At 44.4% G+C, this 25353-nt stretch overlaps 1 protein-coding gene across 1 annotated transcript in view; it reads right to left on the reverse strand.

The window, feature by feature from the left end:
• Positions 1-562: 562 nt before the first annotated feature.
• FASN1 (Fatty acid synthase 1) overlaps positions 563-25353 on the reverse strand; it is a 51329-nt gene continuing 26538 nt past the window's right edge. The window contains 16 exon segments of the mRNA XM_090107984.1: positions 563-1772; positions 2089-2256; positions 2412-2642; positions 2719-3053; positions 3395-3604; positions 3684-3881; positions 7006-7205; positions 7279-7399; positions 7642-7753; positions 7964-8182; positions 8541-8961; positions 9167-9300; positions 12398-12601; positions 12684-13298; positions 15315-15554; positions 16118-16825. Of these exon segments, the coding sequence (XP_089964110.1) occupies positions 1341-1772; positions 2089-2256; positions 2412-2642; positions 2719-3053; positions 3395-3604; positions 3684-3881; positions 7006-7205; positions 7279-7399; positions 7642-7753; positions 7964-8182; positions 8541-8961; positions 9167-9300; positions 12398-12601; positions 12684-13298; positions 15315-15554; positions 16118-16825 (4548 nt within the window). The 3' untranslated portion in view covers positions 563-1340.

Raw genomic sequence — 25353 nt, forward strand, 5'->3', positions numbered from 1 at the left:
AGATTGCTCTAAACCGTTGTTAGGCGATTGTGAAGGTAATATTATTATTTATTTAATTAAGTATTTAATTTGATAGATAAATTAAAAAAATTAATCAGAGATAATGTAAAAAGCAGTTTTAATCCTACTAATATTGTAAATGCGAAAGTTTGTGAGGATGTGTGTGTGTGTGTGTGTGTGTGAGTTTGTAACTCTTTCACGCAAATACTACTGAACCGATTACAGAAGGTAACTTGGATTAACACATAGTGTAGGTTTTATCCCGGAAATCCCACGGGAACGGGAACTATATGCGGGTTTTCCTTTGAAAACGCGGGCGACGCCGCGGGCGGAAATCTAGTAGGCTATAAGCCAGAGATGAGATAAATCTTTTGATTTTTTAACGTTCTTAAATGGCTTATTAATACAACAAACAAAAGCCATTTTAGGATTTTTAAATGACAATTTAATAATCTGACATAATAGGAAGTTATTTTGATGAATATAATATCCACTCATTACATTTACCATAAGAAAGGTTTGAAGGATAGGAAAGGGAAAGGAATATGAAATGAAAACAAGATTAATAAAAATAATGCACTTTTATTTATCACAGGGCTGAAGCCAAATCTGTTACTAAATAAACACCACAACAACCACACTCTCGTTTTAACTACTGTCACTTACAACTAGAGGAATGCTATGTATCACAAGCACGAGCCTCGCTCGACCCTAAACATAAATTAATTAATTTAAATATAAATACAATTTAACTAAGAACCCCGCAACTTTAAATTACATAGAGAGGCATCTCGTGCGGGCGGAGCGCACCGACCGCGTCGACCCTGTGCGAAACCTTCCCCTAACTATAGATTACCGGTTTGTACTATTGTTGAAAAGCTGTTTTATAAAATTATTACATGCCCCAAAACCCTGCGTCGACGCGGTAAGCGTGCGCCGGCCCTTATGCTAGGCCGTCTACGAAACGTAAACGGACTCGCGCGTGTCGTACATAATGCTATGTATAGCGCGACGTGCGTCTCTGATATAAATATTGTGATGTCAACGACTAAATAATATAAATAAACGTCACAAGACACAAACTAAAATACAAAGATCGTGATCGTTCGAGTACGTATGAATCGATATCGAATGGAGGCAACAAACTGGGACCGCAGTTGCGGGGCGACACGCTCGGATGTGCGTAATTCAATAGAAAATCGCGTGCTCTACGCGTGCGCGACCGCAACCAACTCCGCGCGGAACGCCAGCGGCGTCGCTCTCGCATTCACGTCGACGCGATAAACCTATATAGATCTGATGCCATATCCACAAATCTAATATCGTCCACTGAGCACTAGCTAGCGCACGCGGCGAGCGGCGCGTCGTGCGGCGCGGCGTGCGGCGCGGCGTGCGGCGCGCGGCTACTGCGCGAGCAGCTCGGACACGTGGTCGGCGATGGCGCGCGCCGCGTCGCCCGCCAGGATGGAGCGGTGGTCGGCCGGCAGCTGGCGCACGGCCAGCGGGCCCGCGCACACGCCGCTCAGCCCGTAGTCGGCCGCCAGCTCCACGTAGTTGTCACGCGCCGTGAACAGCGTGACGGGCGCGCTCAGCTTGCCGCTGGGCGTGTACGAGTCGGCGATGACGAGCTTGCGGTAGAAGGACTCCGCGGCGGCGGCCAGCGCGGCGGCGTCGCGCCCCGCGGCCCCCGCACCGGCCCCCGCAGTGGCCAGCTCCGCCGTGCGCTGCACGCGCTGCTCCCAGCTCGATAGCTTCGCGAGCTCGTTCGATACCTGCCATTATTTGTCGGGTTGTACGTGTCGGTGTGTAGATACTTAGCTTATAAAAATAATGTTTATATACGTACATAATATCTCAAATATTGTCGTTTTAAATAAAAAAATCTTTTTAAAAGTGATCATTTCGTTTTCGACTTAAACACGAGGCGTTAGGCACACGTATATACATCGCTTCGTTATTCACCTTCGTCCATCGAATAGGACGAGAGATGTGAAATTAATTCGAATAGTTAAAAAGCACAATTAAGTCACTAGAGTATTATCTATATTCTATACAAAGTTAAAGAGGGGCAAGAATATATAGACGAACCTTGACGATGTCGAGCTTCTCGTTGAAGAGCTGCAGGAAGTACGCGAGCGCGTCGGCCTCGTCGGTGGCGGGCGAGCGCGCGGCGCGCTTCTGTGTGCTGCGCCGCGTGTGCGCCGCCACGAACGCGGGCGAGCCGTCCACCAGCACCACGCGCACGCGCTTGCCCTCCTGCACGCACGCACGCCGCCCATTAGTTATAATATCATATGCAAAATAAAAAAAACAAACTACCGAATTTTTTAAATCGAGTCATATTTAACTCGTGCGACTTTGAAAAATATTTAGCATGTGAAATCGCGTAAGAGAGAGAGAGCGAAGAGTACCTTCTCGAGCTGCAGCGCCATCTCGAAGGCGACGCCGGCGCCGAACGAGTAGCCGAGCAGCGTGTAGGGGTCGTGGGGCTGCAGCGCCTCGACGTGGCGCACGTAGAAGGCGGCCAGCGCGCGCATGTCGGCCAGCGGCGCGGCCGCCACGCACTGCAGGCCCAGCGCCGCGCCGCGCACGCCGCGCGCCACGCCGCGCAGCGCGCCCGCCACGCCCTCGATCGGGTGCACCTGCGCACGGTGTCGCCGTTAGAGACACGAACAGTGTGCAGTGTAGCGCATCCGGTGCACGCACAAGGAGACTCACCATGAACACGCTGGCTTTGGAGTCCGGCGCGGCGCTGGGCAGCTTCACGACGACCTGCTTGGGCATGATCTCGCTCAAGGTCGCGAACTGCGCCAGGTCCGAGGCGGCGCCCGCGGCCTCCTTTTTCGTCTCTTCCTTCGCCTTGTCCTCAGCGCTCTCTTCGCCGCCCGACAGAGATTTTAACTTAGCGAAAGTGAGAGCGCGGATTTCTTGCACTCCCAGCACGAGATCGTAGCCGCGTTCCAGCGTCTGTTTGATTTCGGCGCCCATGAGCGAGTCCATGCCGAGCTCCGCGAGGTTGGCCGTTTCCGATACTTTGGACGGATCTTTGATGCCTACAAAATTAAAAAGTAAATTGTTATTAAAGCTCTTCTTTATTTAAATAATTAATATCAAAAGCGTCTCCTAATAATATAGCATCAACTCGAGCGACCGAATGTGACGCGACATCGAATCGTCGTCTCTTAAAAACTATCTAGCAAAGACAAATGGGAACAACGAGTCGATCTCCTCGTAAATATGAAAATTATCATGCTATAAATTTAATATTTTCGATATAAGAAAATCTTTAATTGTTTTCTTTTTACTACTTATTTCAAAATTTTATTAAAAAAAAATATACAAAAAAAGTTGCATCGCATAATTAAATTAAAAAGTGGCAGTAGGTCGCCCTGACCGAGGATGTTGGCGACGGCGTGCACGAGGTCCTGCGCGGGCGCGGCGGTCGCGCGGCGCTTGTCGGCCAGCACCATGGACGCGCACACGGCGTGCGGCCGCGCCAGCAGCGCGCCCAGCGCCTCCACGCACGACGCCACGCGCTGCGGCAGCGTGCCGCCCACCACCGCCTCGTCGCCGCCCATCGTGTCCACGACCAGCCCCACCTCGCCTGCGGACAGCGTTCCACACCTCAAACAGATGAACGGTGCAGTAGGCGGGATGTACAACGGTATAGCACGGCGGCTCACCGATGGCGCCCCACTGCACGGCGAGGCCGGGCAGCCCGTCGGCCTGGCGCAGCTCGCACACGCGCTCCATGGCCGAGTTGGCGAGCCCGTAGTTGCTCTGGCCCGGGTTGCCGCGCCCGCACGACACGGACGAGAACGCCACGAAGTAGTCCAGCTCGGGGCACAGCTCGCGCGACGCCGCGTCCAGCATCTTTGTTCCTGGAAACGATTAGCGGTGCCTCTTTGATAAACATTCCAATGTATTCTATACGATCAATAATTACAAAATAATTTATTTATTTATTTATTTAATTAAGGTCAGCCAACAGTTGTTTACATCAACACAAACATACAGAAACAAGAACACAAAATAACTTATACAAATGCAACAGCTACTTAAAGGCTAACACCCCATGCAAAAACTTTTTTTTTTAAGAAAAGAAAAACAGAACGGTTATGAAAACAAACAAGGCAGATAATTAGTACTTACATTACAGTTAGTTTACATTTTAAATTTAGACAAATAAAAAAAAAAAAGATTAACAATAATAATTTTCTTAATAAACTAAATTGGATTAACATTTATGAGATTATGAATGAATTATATATAAGCTCAATGATTTTAAATTAAATTAATAAAGTGTTCGTAGATTTTATTCAGGAATAATCTATGGCTATCAAAATTAATATCTGTTACATCACTACACTCATTTAAAATTTTAAACATTCTTAGAAGTGGCGAATTAGTACCAAGAACAGTTCTACGTAATGGAGGGTAAAAAGGTGTGATACAGCTACGGGGATACCTATATGGCACGCGAAACCTAATTTGACTCAACAAACCGGGACAGTCAATTTTATTTCTGATAAGTTTGAATAAGAAAGATGCATCAATAATGTTGTATTTAACATGCAAAGCACGCATTTTAAAAAAGTTAAGACGCGACTTATATGTAGGTAGTTGTCTAAGCTTCCCAACAGAAAATGCTAAGTGCCATAGAAATCTTTTTTGTACTCTTTCTAGTCTTAGCATGTGAGTAGAATAGTGGGGTCTCCATACGGAACTACAATATTCCAGGCTGCTTCGTACCAAGCAGTTGTATAAAATAATTTTTGTTCGGCCCATACTAAAATTTTTCGTATTTCGTAATACGAACCCAAGCATTTGGGAAGCTTTTTTCGTAACATTCTCAATATGCGGTACAAAAGTTACTGATTTATCAAACAGGACACCGAGGTCCTTGATTGTGTCTACTTCCTGCACTACCTGGCTTCCAATATAATATTTTGACTGCACTACAGAGTTCTTTCTAGAAAATTTTATATGGTAACATTTTTTTGAGTTCAACTGCATATTATTGAGTGCACACCATTGAATAAGTCGATTTAGATCTTCCTGTAGGAGACCGGAATCACTTGGTTTATCGATTTTTATGGCAAATTTAAGATCATCTGCATACAGAAAAGCCTCTGAGTAAGAAAAACAACATGGCAAATCATTAACATAAATGTTGAAAAGGATTGGCGCTAAATGGGATCCTTGCGGAGCACCAGACGTAATATGATGGACATCGGATACAAAGCCATTTACGACAACGACAAATTCTCGGTCTGTTAGGTACGATTGTAGCCAATGTAACAACGAGCCAGTAACTCCATAAGCCGAAAGTTTTTGTAATAGTATGGAATGGGAAATTTTGTCAAAAGCTTTACTAAAATCTGTGTAGATCACATCGAACTGCTTATTCTCATCAACACATTGCACAAGCGATTCAGTAAAGGTCAACAAATTTGTTGTTGTAGATCTTGAATGAATAAAGCCATGTTGTTGATCACACAGATATTGCCTGAAATGTCGTTGAATAAAAGGACAGATTAAAGATTCAAAAACCTTAGCCAATGTAGAGAGGATCGAAATCGGTCTATAATTTGAGTATAGTAATAGTTTTATTTTCTTCTTTTTTTACCACAAACAAAAATATGGAAAAGAGGAATAATAAAACGAGCGACTAAAAAATAACTGAGCAGATGATGAGATACTGTTTTAAACTTGAGCGGTATGAATTTGACTAAGCGACAAAGAAACTAAACGAGCGATGAATATTGGTCGGTAATAAAATACAGGTTGAACGTGGGATGTGATTAATCCATTTGAAATATTAAAATGGATAAAAGTGTGCGAGTAAATTCTTAGGTGAGCAACTAAATTACTAGGTGAGCGACTAAATTAAACGACTATAAATACATAGAGTGTAAATTAAGGGATACATTTTTACGGCTTAAGAATAACTTCAAATAATTATATCATAAATTAAAAAAAACGAACTCATAGTACCTACTATGCTCAAAAAAATATTTTTCAGTGATTCGAAACACCTCATATAAAATAAAAATGTCGCTCAATATAAATAAATCATATGCCAAATAACTTGGCCAAATAATGAAAAAATGCAGGACGTAACGTTGTCACATAAACAAATATTAGGTCGCTCAAATATTATAAAGCTGCTCATTTTGTATTTTGAGTAACTCAAATTAATGTTTGTTAGTCGCTGTTCTAGTGATTTTTCGTCGCACGCAGTCGCTCACTTAGTAATTTTGTAACCCCAATTCATTATCTTGTCAACTATGATTTACAGTCACTCGTTACAGTCTTTCGTTTAAAATAAAGTGTGGCCAAACTTATCCGTCCAATAAAGTATTACACAATAATATTAAAATGTCACGTAAACTGTCAAATACGGGCAATAAGAATACGTTTTTAAAATGGTAGTTTTATACATTATTCGACGAATAAGCTTTATCCGAGCATTGAAAAATCGGCCATTAATGTATTTTATTGAACTATTCTAATGTATTGTATCGGGAAGGCACAGACTCCTGAAACACAGCGAAAGCTATATTGGGAGTCTGGGGTCTTTATTTTGATGTAAGGATCCTTGTTCAATAAATGATTTTTATTTTATTTATTTTTATTTTTTATATCGTAGATTTGCTCGCAACTGTCAGTAATAGCCCATGGACTTCTTTTGTGGAGTCACTCTACTTTTCTCATACGCATAAACGGTGATTAATGTAACTTTACGATATGATCAAATAATCTCGACACGAAGCCGCGCTTCTGATTGTCCATATCGAAATAGAAATGCGACCAATTCGTGAAGTTATCGAAGTTTCACGAAGTGTGCAAATCTACGATACGGCCACGACATATATTATGTATATCGGTTTTCGGTCATACATATTATATAACACACATAATATTATATACACACACGTATATAATATACAATACGCTTTAAATACAATTTTAACGCGGTAATAACTGAATTCGAGCGCTCACCATCAATCTTGGGCGTGGCGACGGCGCGGAAGTCGTCCGGCGTGAGGTTCTCGAGGAAGGCGTCGCGCAGCACGGCGGCGAGGTTGAAGATGCCGCCCACCGGCGCCAGCGCGCCCGCGTCCGCCAGCAGCGCGCGCGCGCCCGCCGCCCGCGACACGTCCGCCGTCGACACCGCCACGCGCACGCCGCGCTCGCGCCACCTGCGCACACGGCGTCGTCAGTGCCTCGCTCGCACACCGCACACCCCCCCCACCCCCACACACACACACGCACCTGCGGATGCACCACGACTGGTAGCCGGTGCGCACGCCGCTGCGCGAGTTGAACACTAGAGCGCGCGCTCCGCGCTTCACGAGCCACTGCGCCAGCTCCAGACCGAAGCCGCCCAAACCGCCTGCGCATCACGATGAATTCGATTAATGATCCACGATAAACGCTCCTTAAAATCTTATTTATTTTTTACTAAATTGTCTGATATTTTGTAAGTTGAGTAAATTACAGACATTCATAAATGAAAAATCAATAAATTATAACTGATGAAAGTTTCACTTATTAATTCCATCTTTACGATTCCTAACTGTATGTCGTTTTACGCGTTCTTATATAAAACAATAACGGATAAGAGCGCGCACTGACCGACGAGCACGTAGCTCTTGGCGGGGTGCATGTAGGTGCGGGGCAGCGCGTGCAGCAGGCGCAGCGCGGGCCGCGCGCCGCCCGCCTCCTCCTCGCGCACGCGCAGCACCACCTGCGACACACGAAGAGGTTACTTTCGGTAAAAAAAAATCCTTAGTATAGTGTAGTTAGTTACTTTTTGTAACAGAGGTTATTTAATATTATAATTTCAAGCCAAATTATGTAAGTACATAAAACACGTTGCATGTATTTTAGTCAGAAAATTAGACATGGATTTTGTTTTTAACATGTCGATCCGGTAATGAGTATCGGCAACGCTGACCTTCCCGATGTGCTTGCCGGTGGCCATGTAGCGGAAGGCCTGCTCGAGCTGCTGGTCGCCGAAGACGGTGGCGGGCAGCGGGCGCACGGCGCCGGCGGCGATGCCGTCGCTGACGCAGCGCACCACGGCGCGCCGCTCCGCGCTGTCCGGAGCCGCGTCGAACAGCGCGTCCAGCAGGATGCCGTGGAACGTCGTGTTCTTCAGGAATACCGACATGCCCTGCGCACATACGTGCCCTCATTGTCACTGCTATTTTATATATACATCTTACGACTTCTGTTTTTATATTAATCATTATAATTTCCGAGAAAAGATGGATATTATGTATGCCACCGGAAAATAAGAATCGCAAATTTATCAATTTCCTTTTATAAGCTTGCGGATCTTGTTGTCTTCCGATGACATATACACACAATATTTTACAATTCACTGTAAAGTATTGTACTGTAGCTTATTATCTTTATGTTATTGAATCGTTTCATTTGAGAGTAAATAAGTTTTGAACTTAAAAATTATTAGAAATAATTAACAGAGTAAAATAATTTCTAATGCGGAACACGTATGCGCGGGAACTCACCAAGGGGGTGTTATTGGAGAGGTCGAGCTTGCCGATCTCGAGGAAGCGGCCGCCGTTGGCCAGGCAGCGCACGGAGGCGGCCAGCTTGTCGGCGGCCAGCGAGTTGAGCACGAGGTCCACGCCGCGGCCGCCCGTGCGCCGCAGCACGAGCTGCTCGAACGAAGTGTCGCGCGAGTTGCCGATGTCCTCGTCGGCCAGCGCCGGGAAGCGCTCGCGCAGGAAGGCGCGCTTGTCGGGCGTGCCCACCGTGGCGAACACGCGGCAGCCGGCGTGCAGCGCCACGGCGATGGCGGCCTGCCCCACGCCGCCCGTGCCCGCGTGCACCAGCACGCTCTCGCCGCGCGCCATGCGCCCGCGCACGCTCAGCGCGTAGTACGCCGTCGCGTACGCCACCGGCACCGTCGACGCCTCCTCCAGACTCCTGCCATCCGAATATCATTGTTATTTCGATCTAAGAAACTATTACATCATATTTTGTGTAATATATAAATAAATAAAATGTAATAAAAAAAAATAAGTACAATAATGTATTATTATCACAAAGAAAAACACCTCTGATCTATTAGCCCTGCTGAACGATCAATTTAGAGTACAATATTATACACATATAACAGACGAGTACTGACCAGTTGTCGGGCACGTCCCACAGGAAGCCGCGGTCGGCCAGCACGCTGGAGGCCAGCCCGCGCGCCGCCACCATGCCCATCACGCGCCGCCCGTCCGCGCCGCGCCCGCTGAACTCCAGACCCAGGATGCACTCCTAAGGGACACGACGATAACGTTCAATAGATCAATTCCATTTCAATTCAATGAAAAAATAATTAAATCCTTAGCAATCGATGCTAGAAGATATGAGTGGGATTTTTGCGTAAACTCATAAAAGGGAAGATGCAAATATGATATTTATAAAAAAATTATGATTAAAATGTTAGAATAGCATAAAAGAAGGACAACTTCAACGTTTTTATTTTATACTAGATTTCCGCCCGCGGCTTTTCCCGCGCTTTCATAGGAAAACCCGTATAGTTCCCGTTCCCGTGGGATTTCCGGGATAAAACCTACCCTATGTGTTAATCCAAGTTACCTTCTATATGTGTGCTAAATTTCATTGTAATCGGTTCAGTAGTTTTTGCGTGAAAGAGTAACAAACACACACGCACACACACACACATCCTCACAAACTTTCGCATTTATAATATTAGTAGGATTAAAACTGCTTTTTACATTATCTCTCTGATTAAATTTTTTAATTTATCTATCAAGTTAAAATAAATAATAATATAAGTATTACCTTCACAATCGCCTAACAACGGTTTAGAGCAATCTTCCTTAAAAACGTATTTTATCATAATTTATCTGTAATATTATTTTTTATTGACTTATCGAAATTTTCCCCACAAAGAGAAATTTTCCTGACGTATAGAAATTGTCCTGTCTTATCGAAATTTTCCCGACTTATGGATTTTTCCTGACTTATAGAAATTATTGCTGCAAAGAGAAATTTTCCTCACGGTTAGAAATTTTCCTGGCTTATAGAATTTTTCCTGACGTAAATAAATTTTCCTGGCGTATATAATTTTTCCTGACTTATACAAATTTTCCTGACGCATAGAAATTTTCCTGGCTTGTAGAAATTTTCCTGACGTATAGAAATTTTGCTGGCTTATAGAAATTTTCCTTATCTACATATATAATTTTGCGGCAAAGAGAAATTTTGCTGACGTATAGAAATTTTCCTGTCTTTTCGAAATTTTCCTGACGTATAGAAATTTTCCTGGCTTATAGAAATTTTCCTGACGTATAGAAATTTTGCTGGCTTATAGAAATTTTCCTTATCTATATAATTTTGCGGCAAAGAGAAATTTTCCTGACGTATAGAAATTTTCCTGGCTTATAGAAATTTTCCTGACGTATAGAAATTTTCCTGGCTTATAGAAATTTTCCTGACGTATAGAAATTTTCCTGTCCTTTCGAAATTTTCCTGGCGTATAGAAACTTTCCTGGCTTATAAACATTTTTCTGACTTATACAAATTTTCCTTACATTTTCCTGACTTATATAAATTTTTCCTACCTTATCGTAATTTTCCCGACTGGATTTTTCCTGACTTATAGAAATTTTTGCGGTAAAGAGAAATTTTTCTCACGTATAGAAATTTTCCTGGCTTAAAGAAATTTTCCTGACGTATAGAAATTTAAGAGGAAAAATTTTATATGCCAGGAAAATATCTATACGTCAGGAAAAATTCTAAAAGCCAGGAAAATTTGTATACGTGAGGAAAATTTCTCTTTGCCGCAAAAATTTCTATGTCAGGAAAAATCTATAAGTCGGGAAAACTACGATAAGTCAGGAAAATTTTTTATGTCAGTAAAATTTCCATAAGTCGGGAAAATTTCTATAAGGTGGAAAATTTCCATAAGAAAGGAAAATTTTCATAAGTCCGGAAAATTTCTATAAACAAGGTAAATTTCTATGCGCCAGGAAAATTTCCATGAGAAAGGAAAATTTAAGACAGGAAAATTTCCGTAAGTTTCCGAAAATTTCTATAAGACAGGAAAATTTTCATAAGTCCGGAAAATTTCTATAAACAAGGTAAATTTCTATACGCCAGGAAAATTTCCATGAGTAAGGAAAATTTAAGTCAGGAAAATTTCTATACGTCGGGAAAATTTATATAGATAAGGAAAATTTGTATAGGTCAGGAAAATGTTTCTAAGTCCGGAAAATTTCCATACGAAAGAAATATTTCTATACGCCAGGAAAATTTCTATACATCAGGAAAATTTCTATACGTCAGGAAAATTTGTATACGCCAGGAAAATTTATATACGTCAGGAAAATTTCTATGAGTCAGGAAAATTTCTATGTCAGGAAAATTTCTGTCAGGAAAATTTCTATACGTCGGGAAAATTTATATAGACACAAGGAAAATTTGTATAAGTCAGGAAAATGTTTCTAAGTCCGGAAAATTTCCATACGATAGGAATATTTCTATACGTCAGGAAAAATTCTAAAAGCCAGGAAAATTTGTATACGTGAGGAAAATTTATCTTTGCCGCAAAAATTTCTATAAGTCAGGAAAAATCCATGTCGGGAAAATTACGATAAGTCAGGAAAAATTTTTATAAGTCAGGAAAATTTCCATAAGCCGGGAAAATTTCTATAAGGTGGAAAATTTCCATAAGAAAGGAAAATTTCTATAAGACAGGAAAATTTTCATAAGTCCGGAAAATTTCTATACGCCAGGAAAATTTCTATAAACAAGGTAAATTTCTATACGCCAGGAAAATTTCCATGAGAAAGGAAAATTTAAGACAGGAAAATTTCCGTAAGTCCGGAAAATTTCTATACCTCAGGAAAATTTTTATAAGCCAGGAAAATTTCTATACGTCAGGAAAAATTCTATAAGCCAGGAAAATTTCTATGCGTCGGGAAAATTTCTATAAGCCAGCAAAATTTCTATAAGGCAGCGAAATTTCTATACGACAGGAAAATTTCTATACGCCAGGAAAATTTCGATAAGACAGGAAAATTTCGATAAGCCAGGAAAATTTCTATATGTCAGGAAAAATACTACTGAACCAATTACAATGAAATTTAGCACACATATAGAAGGTAACTTGGATTAACACATAGGGTAGGTTTTATCCCGGAAATCCCACGGGAACGGGAACTATGCAGGTTTTCCTTTGAAAACGCGGGCGAAGCCGCGGGCGGAAATCTAGTTTTTTAATAAATTTATGACCTATTTTACACGGAATTCTTTAAAATGAAAACAAAACTAAAAATATTATTAACTAGCAATATCATGGACTTCTTAAAAATGTCTCATTGACAATACGTAATTAGGCTCGTACCTCCCCGGCGAGGTTGCCGGGCAGCGCGTCGGGCGGCAGCTTGCCGGTGGCCAGCATGATGTCGCGGAAGTTGAGCGGCGCGCAGTACACGCGGCACAGCTCGGCGCGCGGCCCGCCGCTCGGGGCCGTGCGCAGCTCGCTCTCGATCCAGCGCAGCGACGACAGGTCGCCGCGCACCAGCGTGTTCACGTACGCGTGCTCGACCTGCGACGTCGACGTTATCGTTAAGGTAAATCTTGGAATCGGAATATTTATAAGAAAAAAATAAGCGGAGCGACGACGTCACCTGCAACTGCGCCTCGGAAGCGTCGGCGAGCAGCAGATGGCGGTAGGAGCCCCACACGCCGGCGCGCAGCACGTTGACGGGCAGGTCGCGCCGCACCTGGTCGCGGTAGGCGGGCGCGTCGGGCGCGAAGGGCTCGCGCGCGCCGCCCAGCAGGAACGTGCGCAGGCAGCGGCCGCCCGCCTCGCCGCGCAGGCACGCGCCCAGCCCCAGCACGCCCGACGCCGGCGCGCGCGACACCGCGTACACGCGCACGTCCTCGCTCTCCGCGCGCTTCATCGCGTCGCGCAGCTTCTCCACCCACGCGTACGAGTTCTCCTCGACCTCGACGACTATGCTGACTTTGGGAAGCACGGGCTTCTTGCGCAACAGAATGTAGTCGCTGTTGGCGGCCACTTGGCGCGAGACGACGATGAGGCCGCACTTCTCGATCGCGTCCTTAGAGCCGGGGTCGTCGAGCGCCGCGTGCGGCTCCTCCAGCAGGACGAAGCCGGTGTCGGCGAGCGCGGCCGCGAGGTTGGCCAGCACGCTGGCGCCGTGCCGGGACAGCACGTCGGTCGCGAGCACCAGGTGGCAGTCCGCGTCCGGCGGGCCGCTGCAGGCGTCCTTTTGGGTCACCTGTTTAGAAATAATAATTGTCGTTTTTAACGGGCTTCAAAAAAAGGAGGAGGTTATCAATTCGGCCATATTCTTTTTATGTATGTACACCGATTACGCCGAGGTTTCTGAACCGATTTACGTGTTCTTTTTTTGTTTGATGCAGAATGGTTTCGGGTTAGTCCCATAAAAATTTCAGTCAGGTAAGCCTAGTAGTTTTTATTTCATGAGCATTTTTGTCTGATCGCGATGACTTAATTGAAAATCTAGCAAGTAACTTTGATTCACTTCCCGTTTACCAATTGAGCTGAAATTGTTTGATTCGTGTTGAAAATACACTAAAAAGTATCAAATAAAAATAACTACATTAAAACAACCGACTTCAAATACGGAAAATTATAAAAATAAAAAAGATTTGATATTATTAATTACTACATATTATTTAGATTTGCTATTTATTAATTAATAGGTTTGAAGTCGGTGACAAGCACTAAGCACTTAGTAATAAGCCCGTGTAAGCCGGTAAGTTTTACATTGGCTTGGCACCGACATCAAACCTATTTAATAAATAGCACCTCTAAATAATATGTAGTTATTAATAATATCAAATCTTTTTTATTTTTATAATTTTCCATATTTGAAGTCGGTTTTTTTTAACGTAGTTATTTTTATATCTGATTTTTTCAGACGAAATAGATCAATAGTATTGAGAAAATTAATAAAAATGATCTCCGATCGTATTTTTCTAATACGATCGAATCGCATGCATGTCGCTGCAGGCCGCAAGGGGGCACTCACCTTGGCGCCGATGTCGCCGGCGAGCGCGGTGTAGGCGGCGTGGCTGGCGCCGGCCGCCAGCGCCGCCTCCACGCGCACGAGCGGCTCGGCCTCCAGCGCTTGCAGCGCGGCGGGCGCCAGCAGCGCGTCGGGCGCGCGGCCCAGCGCCGCCTCCGCCAGCCGCAAGGGGGCACTCACCTTGGCGCCGATGTCGCCGGCGAGCGCGGTGTAGGCGGCGTGGCTGGCGCCGGCCGCCAGCGCCGCCTCCACGCGCACGAGCGGCTCGGCCTCCAGCGCTTGCAGCGCGGCGGGCGCCAGCAGCGCGTCGGGCGCGCGGCCCAGCGCCGCCTCCGCCAGCCGCAAGGGGGCACTCACCTTGGCGCCGATGTCGCCGGCGAGCGCGGTGTAGGCGGCGTGGCTGGCGCCGGCCGCCAGCGCCGCCTCCACGCGCACGAGCGGCTCGGCCTCCAGCGCTTGCAGCGCGGCGGGCGCCAGCAGCGCGTCGGGCGCGCGGCCCAGCGCCGCCTCCGCCAGCCGCAAGGGGGCACTCACCTTGGCGCCGATGTCGCCGGCGAGCGCGGTGTAGGCGGCGTGGCTGGCGCCGGCCGCCAGCGCCGCCTCCACGCGCACGAGCGGCTCGGCCTCCAGCGCTTGCAGCGCGGCGGGCGCCAGCAGCGCGTCGGGCGCGCGGCCCAGCGCCGCCTCCGCCAGCCGCAAGGGGGCACTCACCTTGGCGCCGATGTCGCCGGCGAGCGCGGTGTAGGCGGCGTGGCTGGCGCCGGCCGCCAGCGCCGCCTCCACGCGCACGAGCGGCTCGGCCTCCAGCGCTTGCAGCGCGGCGGGCGCCAGCAGCGCGTCGGGCGCGCGGCCCAGCGCCGCCTCCGCCAGCCGCAAGGGGGCACTCACCTTGGCGCCGATGTCGCCGGCGAGCGCGGTGTAGGCGGCGTGGCTGGCGCCGGCCGCCAGCGCCGCCTCCACGCGCACGAGCGGCTCGGCCTCCAGCGCTTGCAGCGCGGCGGGCGCCAGCAGCGCGTCGGGCGCGCGGCCCAGCGCCGCCTCCGCCAGCCGCAAGGGGGCACTCACCTTGGCGCCGATGTCGCCGGCGAGCGCGGTGTAGGCGGCGTGGCTGGCGCCGGCCGCCAGCGCCGCCTCCACGCGCACGAGCGGCTCGGCCTCCAGCGCTTGCAGCGCGGCGGGCGCCAGCAGCGCGTCGGGCGCGCGGCCCAGCGCCGCCTCCGCCAGCCGCAAGGGGGCACTCACCTTGGCGCCGATGTCGCCGGCGAGCGCGGTGTAGGCGGCGTGGCTGGCGCCGGCCGCCAGCGCCGCCTCCACGCGCACGAGCGGCTCGGCCTCCAGCGCTTGCAGCGCGGCGGGCGCCAGCAGCGCGTCGGGCGCGCGGCCCAGCGCCGCCTCCGCCAGCCGCAGCCGCAGCGAGCCCGCCGCCTCCAGCGCCAGCTGCACGCTCACCGTCATCGCGTCGCGCTTCGACCGCGACGTGTCCTGCCCACACACACCGCACGAGTGTTATATCCGCACTTCAAATCGATAGTTTTCTAGCGATACTGTGTGCGTCTATGTATTCGATATTCGGACACTAAACGACAGTAACATTCACTAACTCACTATCTCCTAGCTTTATATATACAGGGTGTAATCGTTAAGTGTGCACAGGCGATTATTCTGTAACTATTGCAGATATCAAATAAAAGTTTCACTTTAAAAACTTTAAACTGATGTCGAATGCTCTTTACCTAATGCGTAAAATGACAATAATAACTTTTTAAAAATAAAACGGGAAATATCTAAAAATTTTACATCGAACTTAAAAAAGTATTATTGTCATTTTACTCATTAGGTAAAGGGCTTTCGATATCAGTCTAAAGGTTTTTGATACCTGCAAAAGTTACGGAAAAATCGCCTGTGCACACTTAACGATTACACCCTGTATACTCTAAATGAATCGGTCACAAGAACAAAATTAATAATAAATATGTACATGTATACAAGTCAATAAAAACAGATATACATATAACTTAACTTTATAAACATAACACGGTATTCACCTCGGTGCCGACGTTGGCGTTGTCGTAGGGCAGGAAGACGTACTTCTCGAGCTTGGGCGGCGCCTGCGGGTTGGCGCGGCGCGGCGCCAGGCTCGTCTTGACGCCGCGGAACTCGACCCCGCCGCACGCGACCACGTCGATGTCGCGGCGCATGCGCACCGGCAGCGCGCCGCCCCGCGCGCCCGCCAGCGCCGCCGCCTGCGCCGCCGGGTCGATCAGCGCGCGCTGCAGCCGCGTGGGCAGGTACAGCTCGCGCGTGTCCGCGCCGATGATGCCGAACTGCAGCATCGCGTCCATGAACGCGATCCAGTTGTCGTGCCACGCGATCTCGCCGGCCGTGCCGCGCGGGTCGGACGAGCGGATGCCGCGGAACACGCCGCCGTAGTTGTAGCCGCGCAGGCGCAGCTCCTTGTAGATGTCGTCGGCGACGAGCGCGAGCAGGTCGGGCTCGGCGGGCGGCGCGGCGCCGTCGGCGGGCAGGCGCTCGTGCGCGGGCTCGCGGGCCAGGCGCACGGTGCCCGTGACCACGACCGCGCCGCCCTCGCACACGTCGAACTCGCCCGTGCCCTCGAGCACGTTGATGAGGAACCGCACGGGCGCGTCCCGCGACACGATGGTCGCGCGCCTGAACTGCACGTTCTCTAGTATGATGGGCGTCTCTTCAGGTTTCTTGTTGTTTATCTTCGCCATCGTTCTCCACACTAAAGTCTACGGAGTGATAAACATTTTTGTTTATTTATTTTGTTCTGATTTTAATAAATAATGTTATGTAACACATTTCAGGCGAAGTTAGAATTTACGACGAAATATAATAATTTTATTTAAACTATTAATAATTACGACTGTAAATATGGTAGGTAGATCATAGTAAAAAGTCAGCCGTGGTCGTGTGCCAGTTACTGTAAGCGAAACCAGATTCATTATAGGTAGTAGTAAAATACAATCAAATTGGCATACGATCACGTCTATCCTACAATTCTCTATCAGTATGACGTATAAAAATACGTTAAAATACAATATGTACGGTGCAACCGCACAGAGTGCAAAATCATCATTTTTGTATATCACAGCATTTTCATTTTCATATAGCGTTAGTTCACATTAAAACGTCGCGAGCCGCGTACGTATGTAACTCTAGCATTACAGCATAGCAATAAAATCATATTATTTAGCAGCTTAGTTTTATTAGTAGCAGCAGCATCCCAGGTGTACGAACCGTAGTCCGTACATCTTTATGGTCCTTCGAGCTTAAACGTAAGCAGGACCCATTCGCGTGTGATATATCATACCTCGTGTAGTGGGAACTGCCACGTAAGTTCCAGCAGCAGCGGTGAGTCCACAGCTTTTTACCTATACTATCTATCGAAGCGAAGTAGCATTTTCATCATGGAAGATCTAGTAGCTAGCCAAAACATGATCATCGGAGCGATGGAAAAGCTCCAAATCAATTTTAAGAAAGACGGTGTCGAACGCAAGACCCCGGCTCATATTAATAAGCGATTAAGTGTGTTAGATTCTTACTGGCAAGAATTTCAATGCAATCATATTAAAATATGCGAATATGACGATAAATCGCATGAATATTTTAGCAATAACATTTATAAGCGAACGGCCGATTTTTATCATGAAACGCGGTCTTACATAATGCGGCACTTGCCAGCGGAAAGCAAGGAAAGCCCTATAAGACCTGCAACACCTGGCTTATTGTCTCAGCCGGGAACAAGCAAACAGCAACAGGATTTAAATCCTCAGCCATCATTTAAATCGCAAGGTACATCGAGCAAACTTGATGAATTATTCCATAAACAAGCAATTAACTTTAAGGCTTTTAAAAGAACTGTAACAAGTATTGATGTTGAAAAAATATGCACTAAGTGGAAATTCGAGGATGCCCTTCAACAGTTAAATTCCCGATGGAGCGCTATTGACTCCCTTCATTGGGAAATCGACAGCATTTTGGACGGGGAAGACGTTGAATATGAGAATTCTTTCACTCGCCACGAAAGCATTTTCAACAACCTCAAAGAAGCGATAAACACAAAGCTCTGGTCTGTCTCTCACAGAGAAAATATAACACCGAAGGTTGACATTCCGATTTTCAATGGAAACTATCAGCAATGGGTATCTTTTAAAAATCTATTCAACGAAGCTGTTCATCTTAATCCTTCCTTATCAAATTCACAAAAAATGCAGTATCTGAAAAGTAAGATCAAAGGCGAAGCAGAACGCCTCATACAGCATTTATCTATAAGCTCACAAAATTATACTTCCTGTTGGGAAATATTAAATCACAGGTACGAGAATAAAAAGCTTATTTTTACATCTCATATTAATATTATTTTAGGCCTACCCAACATGCAGCAGCAATCGCTCACACAAATTAAAAACATGCACGACGCGACAAAGGAATGCCTGAATGCCATCAAAAACCTTGGTGTTGATACAAGCACGTGGGACCCGATGATCGTTCATATCTTAGCGCTTAAATTAGATACCGACACTCATAACGATTACATCGAGTCATTGAAAAATCCTAGAGAGCTACCAACACTGCAAGAATTTCTAAGTTTCCTCGAGATGAAATTTACTGCATTAGAATCATCTAAGCGCAAGCAAGATCCACCTAAAACATTCCAGCACCCTCAAAAACCAACACCAGCAGCATATCCTAAAGTATTCCAGAAATCGCATTTATTTAAATCATTCGCTAGCAACTATAATAATTCATCGCAAAACGGAAAAGGTATCAATTACACAACGCAAAATTGTCCAATATGCAACAATAATCATGCAATAATATATTGCAATAAATTCGCGGAATCTCAACCTAAACTGCAATTACAAACAATTACCAGGTTACAGCTATGTCAAAACTGCCTGTATAATCATAATGGTAATAAGTGTTTTTCCACTAAAAGATGTCGAGTATGCAATGAGAACCATCATACTTTGGTTCATGAAGCGTTCGCACAGCGGACATCCCAAAATACAGCCAGCACAACAAGCCCCGAAAAACAACCGAATAACAGCTCTCACGTGTCTCTGGATGATACGCAGGAAATTTTACTAGCAACAGCTCAAGTTTCAGTTCAAGCTGCAGATGGTTCATCATTAATCATGCGTGCTCTCATAGATCAAGGATCACAGACTTCCCTTATAACCGAAAATGCAGCCCAGAGACTTGGTCTGCCGCGTCAGCATTGTAAGGGAGTGATTTTAGGTTTAGGCGCGAAAGAGAACACGTGTAAAGGCTTTATGAACATACAAATATTTTCTCAATACAGCGATTATTCATTAAATACAGGAGTTTTTATAATGAATCATGCGGTGAACAATCTACCAAACAAATCATTCAGCAAACCAGCGTGGTCATTTATTAACGACATACAGCTAGCCGATCCAGAGTTTTATCGACGCCGACCAGTCGACTTATTGTTAGGTGCAGATGTCTATTCATCGATTATCATGGAGGGAATTATTAAGCAAAGCGAATCTATTCCTGTAGCGCAGCAAACACGCCTTGGGTGGATTTTATGCGGCAACGTAAAGTCATACCAATGTAACGTTGTCATGGTCGACGTGGATAGCCTTCAAAAATTTTGGTCAATCGAAGACATTAACGAAAACATAGATATATCACAAGAGGATTATCAATGTATTCAGCAATATCAATCAACAACAACTCGTCAGTCAGATGGAAAATACGTTGTTCGTCTCCCTTTACATCCAGACGCAGATGAAAAGCTCGGTTTATCAAAAACAAAGGCATGCGCTCAATTTTATCAATTAGAACGAAAGCTACAAAAAGACGACAATTTATTCAATAAATATAAATCATTCATAAACGAATACAAAGAATTGGGTCACATGCACTTAACAATAGCGCGTAACATGAAACCTGCCTACTACATGCCGCACCACGGTGTACATCGAGCCGATTCGAGTACTACGTCATTACGAGTTGTGTTTAATGCATCCGAAAAAACATCGACGGGTGTAAGCCTTAATGACGTCATGTATAGAGGTCCGAATTTACAGCAGGATATCTTATTATTAATTTTAAATTGGAGACAATATCCTTACGCATTTATAGCAGATATCGAAAAAATGTTTCGACAGATTTTAATTTCAAAGCAAGATCAACGTTATCAGCAAATAGTTTGGCGCGAAAATCCGAATCAACCACTCAGAGAATATACTTTGTCCACTGTTACGTATGGTACAAAAGCAGCGCCCTTTTTAGCAATGATGACGCTCAAGCAGTTAGCCAAGGACGAATGCAACCGTTACCCGATAGCAGCGAGGGTGTTAGAAGAACAATTCTACATGGATGATCTTCTTAGCGGTGCATTTGACATCATATCAGCGAAGCAATTGCAAAGAGATCTCATCGATTTACTCAAATCGGGAGGATTTAATCTCCGCAAATGGTCAGCGAATGAGTCATCATTATTAGAAGACGTTGATAAAGCAGAAAACCTAGCAAGCGATACGTACAATTTTAAGCATCAGGAATCAACGAAAGCACTCGGTCTTAGTTGGAATGCACGAGATGACAATTTTAAGTTTATGTGCAAACTATCTCCGCAATCCGATTTACAGCCTACGAAACGAGAACTACTAGGAGAAATATCAAAGATATTCGATCCTCTTGGTTGGTTGGCACCAGCTGTAGTTCAACTAAAACTATTATTTCAAAGCGTATGGTTAACTAATTTAAATTGGGATGACGTCATACCAGACAAGATTAACCTTGAATGGCGAAAATTAAGAGCAGACATAGAGAATATTGGAAATATCGAAATCCCGAGATGGATTTGTAGCGGGAGAGACGATTGCATTGAATTACACGGTTTTTGCGATGCGTCGTTGAAGGCATATGCATGCGTAGTATATGCACGGATAGTGCGTAAAGATCAAACGCACATAACACTGTTAGCCGCTAAAACGAAACTTGTCCCCGTCAGCAAAACTAGCCCTTCGTCAAAGACCGACATATCGTTACCGAGACTAGAGTTAAGCGGTGCACTCTTGCTCTCGAAACTTATGACAAAGGTCAAGCAAAGTTTAAGCGATCGCGATGTAAAAACGTTTGCGTGGTGTGACTCAACAGCTGTACTTGGATGGCTACAGGGCGAGCCCAGCCGCTGGAAGCCTTTCGTCGCAAACAGAGTGATTAAAATAACAACAACTTTACCACCACAGACTTGGCGTTATGTTAAGTCCAGCGATAATCCCGCAGATTGTGCTAGCCGTGGCATGAGCATCGCGCTTTTAGAAAAACATGACCTATGGTGGAAAGGGCCCACCTGGCTACTCAGTGATATTAAACATCAGCAACAATTAACGTATGATACTAAATTAGAAGCAAAGAAAATGTTATCAAACGTAGTTACGAAGAATAATAATATTTCAGCGAACTTTATTAGCGATTTTATTGACAAATACAGCAGTTTTACATATGCGTCACGAGTACTAGCATGGATATTGCGAATATCCTCGTCCGTAACAAAACAAAATTATCTTACTATACAAGAGTTGCAAATTTCACAATTAAAAATTATAAAAGCTATACAATATTTAGAATTTCGTCAAGAAATAAATGATTTAAATAGCTTAAGTAGAGTTGATTCAAAGAGCAAGTTATTATGTCTTAATCCATTTCTAGACGAAGAAGGTTTATTAAGAGTTGGAGGTCGTCTAAAAAATAGCAACACCTCATATAACATGAAACATCCCTACATAATACCACAGAGCAGTCATCTTACAATTTTATTAATTGATTTAGCACATAAGTCAACTTTCCACGGTGGAGCGAGGTTAACGAACTCTTGGCTTCGTCAGCGATATTGGATACTCGGCGGAAACAGAGCGGTTAAGAAACGTTTATATAATTGTGTAATATGCAAGCGACACAACCCGGTAAAACAAGTACAAATAATGGGAGATTTACCGGGAGCAAGAACGAACCCTACAAGACCGTTTTATCACACGGGGGTTGACTTCACTGGACATGTAGACGTGAAATCAAGCAAGGGTCGCGGTATCAAAACAAGCAAAGGATATGTGGCCGTATTTATCTGTATGGTCACAAAAGCGGTTCACTTAGAGTTAGTATCAGACTTATCATCATCTACTTTTTTAGCAGCGTTACGTAGGTTAGCAGCAAGAAGAGGAACTCCTCGTCACCTATACAGTGACAACGGAACGAATTTCGTAGGAGCCAGCAAAATTTTAACGAATGAGTTTATTGACCAGCAATCTATTTTAACAGAGGAATTTTTCACGGAAATAAGCGAGATGCAAATCGAGTGGCACTTCAATGCACCTTCCTGGCCTAGCGCGGGAGGACTTTGGGAAGCAGCGGTTAAAAGCCTGAAATATCATTTACGTAGAGTTCTAGGCGATCAAAAGCTAACGTACGAAGAGTTCGCCACTCTACTTTATCAGCTAGAAGCTTGTCTAAATTCGAGACCCCTATCTCCTCTATCTGAAGATCCTGATGACATAGCATATCTCACACCTTCCCACTTTTTAGCGAGCGGTCCAATTTTAACAATCATAGAAACTGAGAGAGACGAGAGAACGAGATGGCAATTGACGCAAAAAATATTTAGTGATATTTGGAAACGGTGGCGAGCTGAATATTTAACGTCATTATCAGCCAGAAGCAAGTGGAAAACATCAAAGCCTAATATCAAGTTGAACGACATCGTGATCATACATGACGCTCTTCTACCTCCAGGAAAATGGGCGTTGGGTCGTGTGATTGAATTACATCCTGGATCAGACGGCTACGTCAGAGTCGTAAGCGTAAAAACTAAGACGGGTATTATCAAGCGACCGGTTATTAAATTGTCCATTCTCCCTGTTAACACAGAAGAAACAAATCAGCAAAAGCTACAGAATCATACCAGCAGCTTATCACCAGCAAACACCCCGAAAAAAGCGCATTCCAATTAAATCATTTCATATAAACTTATTATGTATCGTTCAAATTAATAATATTTATTTTAATGCACACGTCAGCTACAAACGTAATATTATACAGTAACAACTTCAATATAACAAGAATAAACGTCGACAAACATTTTATATTCTTCAATAAATTAACATAGTTGAAGATGGATAGAAATTAATTAACTACTCCAATAAGCAACCAAACTTCAAAATTTATTAATAATTAATTATATCAATCATCTGGAAATCATCAGCTGTATGAAACTTTCAAAAGTAATATTCATTGTAACATCGTACTATACAAATAAGCCACGGTTGTAAACAATTGGAGTTCCATGACCGCATGTTACTGAATCAGCATTTCGATTCAACGAGGCGCACGCGACCGCCTTATCAATGGTGTCAGATATATTATTGCGAATACATTGTCTGAGATTAAAGCTAAATATTCATGATTAATTCACATAAACAACACACTTATAAGATAAATATTGAGCCGGAGGTGTATCCGAAATCCAACCGATTCAGTATTTTATAAACACCGGATCAAATTTGGAGCTGGAAAAATAGCTACAACGACTCCCTGCTAGCTCTTGGGAAGCGCATTCAGGGGATAGCAGCAGCAGCGGGCCTGTGGTGTGCGTGGCGGCCGGCGGCGCCGAGCGCCCTCCGCGGCGCGAGCGCCTGCCGCGTACCAGCGCGCAGCGTGCCATCAGTGACCCATGTGTTAGTTTTAGTGATAAGTGTGTGAGTGTAAAGTGTGTAAAACAAAAAGCAGAGCAAAGTGTGTGTGAAACAAAAAAGCAGAGCAATGTGTGTGTGCGTCATTCAGTGAATCAATAAAAGACAATTCCCTATTTTAGAACAGTGTAGCCTTAAGATCGATATCTAATGATTGTCGGGCATCATTTGTTAATAGCTTTTAAGAATATTGTTTTCACCTTGTAATAGGTTAGCTCATCGTCATATCTATCATAGCTTTCACTTCCATCACTCTTGTTGCCCGGGAGCATGTACGGTGCAACCGCACAGAGTGCAAAATCATCATTTTTGTATATCACAGCATTTTCATTTTCATATAGCGTTAGTTCACATTAAAACGTCGCGAGCCGCGTACGTATGTAACTCTAGCATTACAGCATAGCAATAAAATCATATTATTTAGCAGCTTAGTTTTATTAGTAGCAGCAGCATCCCAGGTGTACGAACCATAGTCCGTACACAATACGTGTAATTTATTAGATAATTAAACGGTAAACTTTTTAGGGTAGTTTAAAGGAGTGACTTTGAATTAAAGTTTTTGGTGACAAAAATAATTAATGGGGATACAGAATTACTAGTGAGCGAGTGACGAAAAATCAATAGAACAGCGACTAACAAACATTAAGATACTTAAAATACAAAATGAGCAGCTTCATAATATTTGAGCGACCTAATATTTGTTTGAGTCCTGCATTTCTTCATTACTTGATTTATGATTTATTTATACCACTGTTTATACTGACATTTTATCTTAAATGAGATGTCTCGAACAGAAAATCACTTTGATAATTAATACTGTAATGGGCAGGGTAGGAACTATGGGGCAAGCAAAGCTAAACAAGCTAGCTAACTAAGGGCTGCAGATATAGAAACTATATTTATCTTACAGAAAAGAGCCATTCGCTCTATATATAATTTACGTGCTCGGGACTCACTAAGAGATCATTTTAAGAATACTGGTATCCTTACTGTACCATCACAGTATATATTTAATAATATTTTGCATGTACACAAAAGCTCCGACTTACACACAAGAGTAGGAGATAGACACGATTATGGCACAAGGAACAAAAATAGAATTGAAATGCCATTTTTCCGATTAGCTAAAGTTAAAAATTCATTTATGGGTCAAGGTATACGCTTTTACAATAGAATTCCTCATAATATTAAAGAGTTTAGTAGTTCTAAATTTAAAACTTATATAAAAAATGTACTAGTTCAGAGAGCGTACTACAATATTCAGGAATATATGGACGATAAAAACCCATGGAGGGTTGTCGCGTAAAAACCACAGGACAGTTCTTTGGCATATTATGATATATTATGTAGTTAGATATAAGTTGCATATTATGTAATATTGACATGATTTTAAAAGAGCAACTATGGAGTTTCTTGCCGATTCTTCTCCATAGATACTGCTTTCCGAATCGGTGGTAGATGTTAAAAATACTTATGTAATGACGATTCGAAAGTGCTACTAAATAGTAGTCTAATTGAATAAATGAATGTTTGAG

Source organism: Colias eurytheme, chromosome 12 (genome assembly GCF_061535395.1).
Source record: "Colias eurytheme isolate Ceu_HAF_F1 chromosome 12, ilColEury1 Martin Lab GWU primary, whole genome shotgun sequence".
Lineage (NCBI taxonomy): Eukaryota > Metazoa > Arthropoda > Insecta > Lepidoptera > Pieridae > Colias > Colias eurytheme.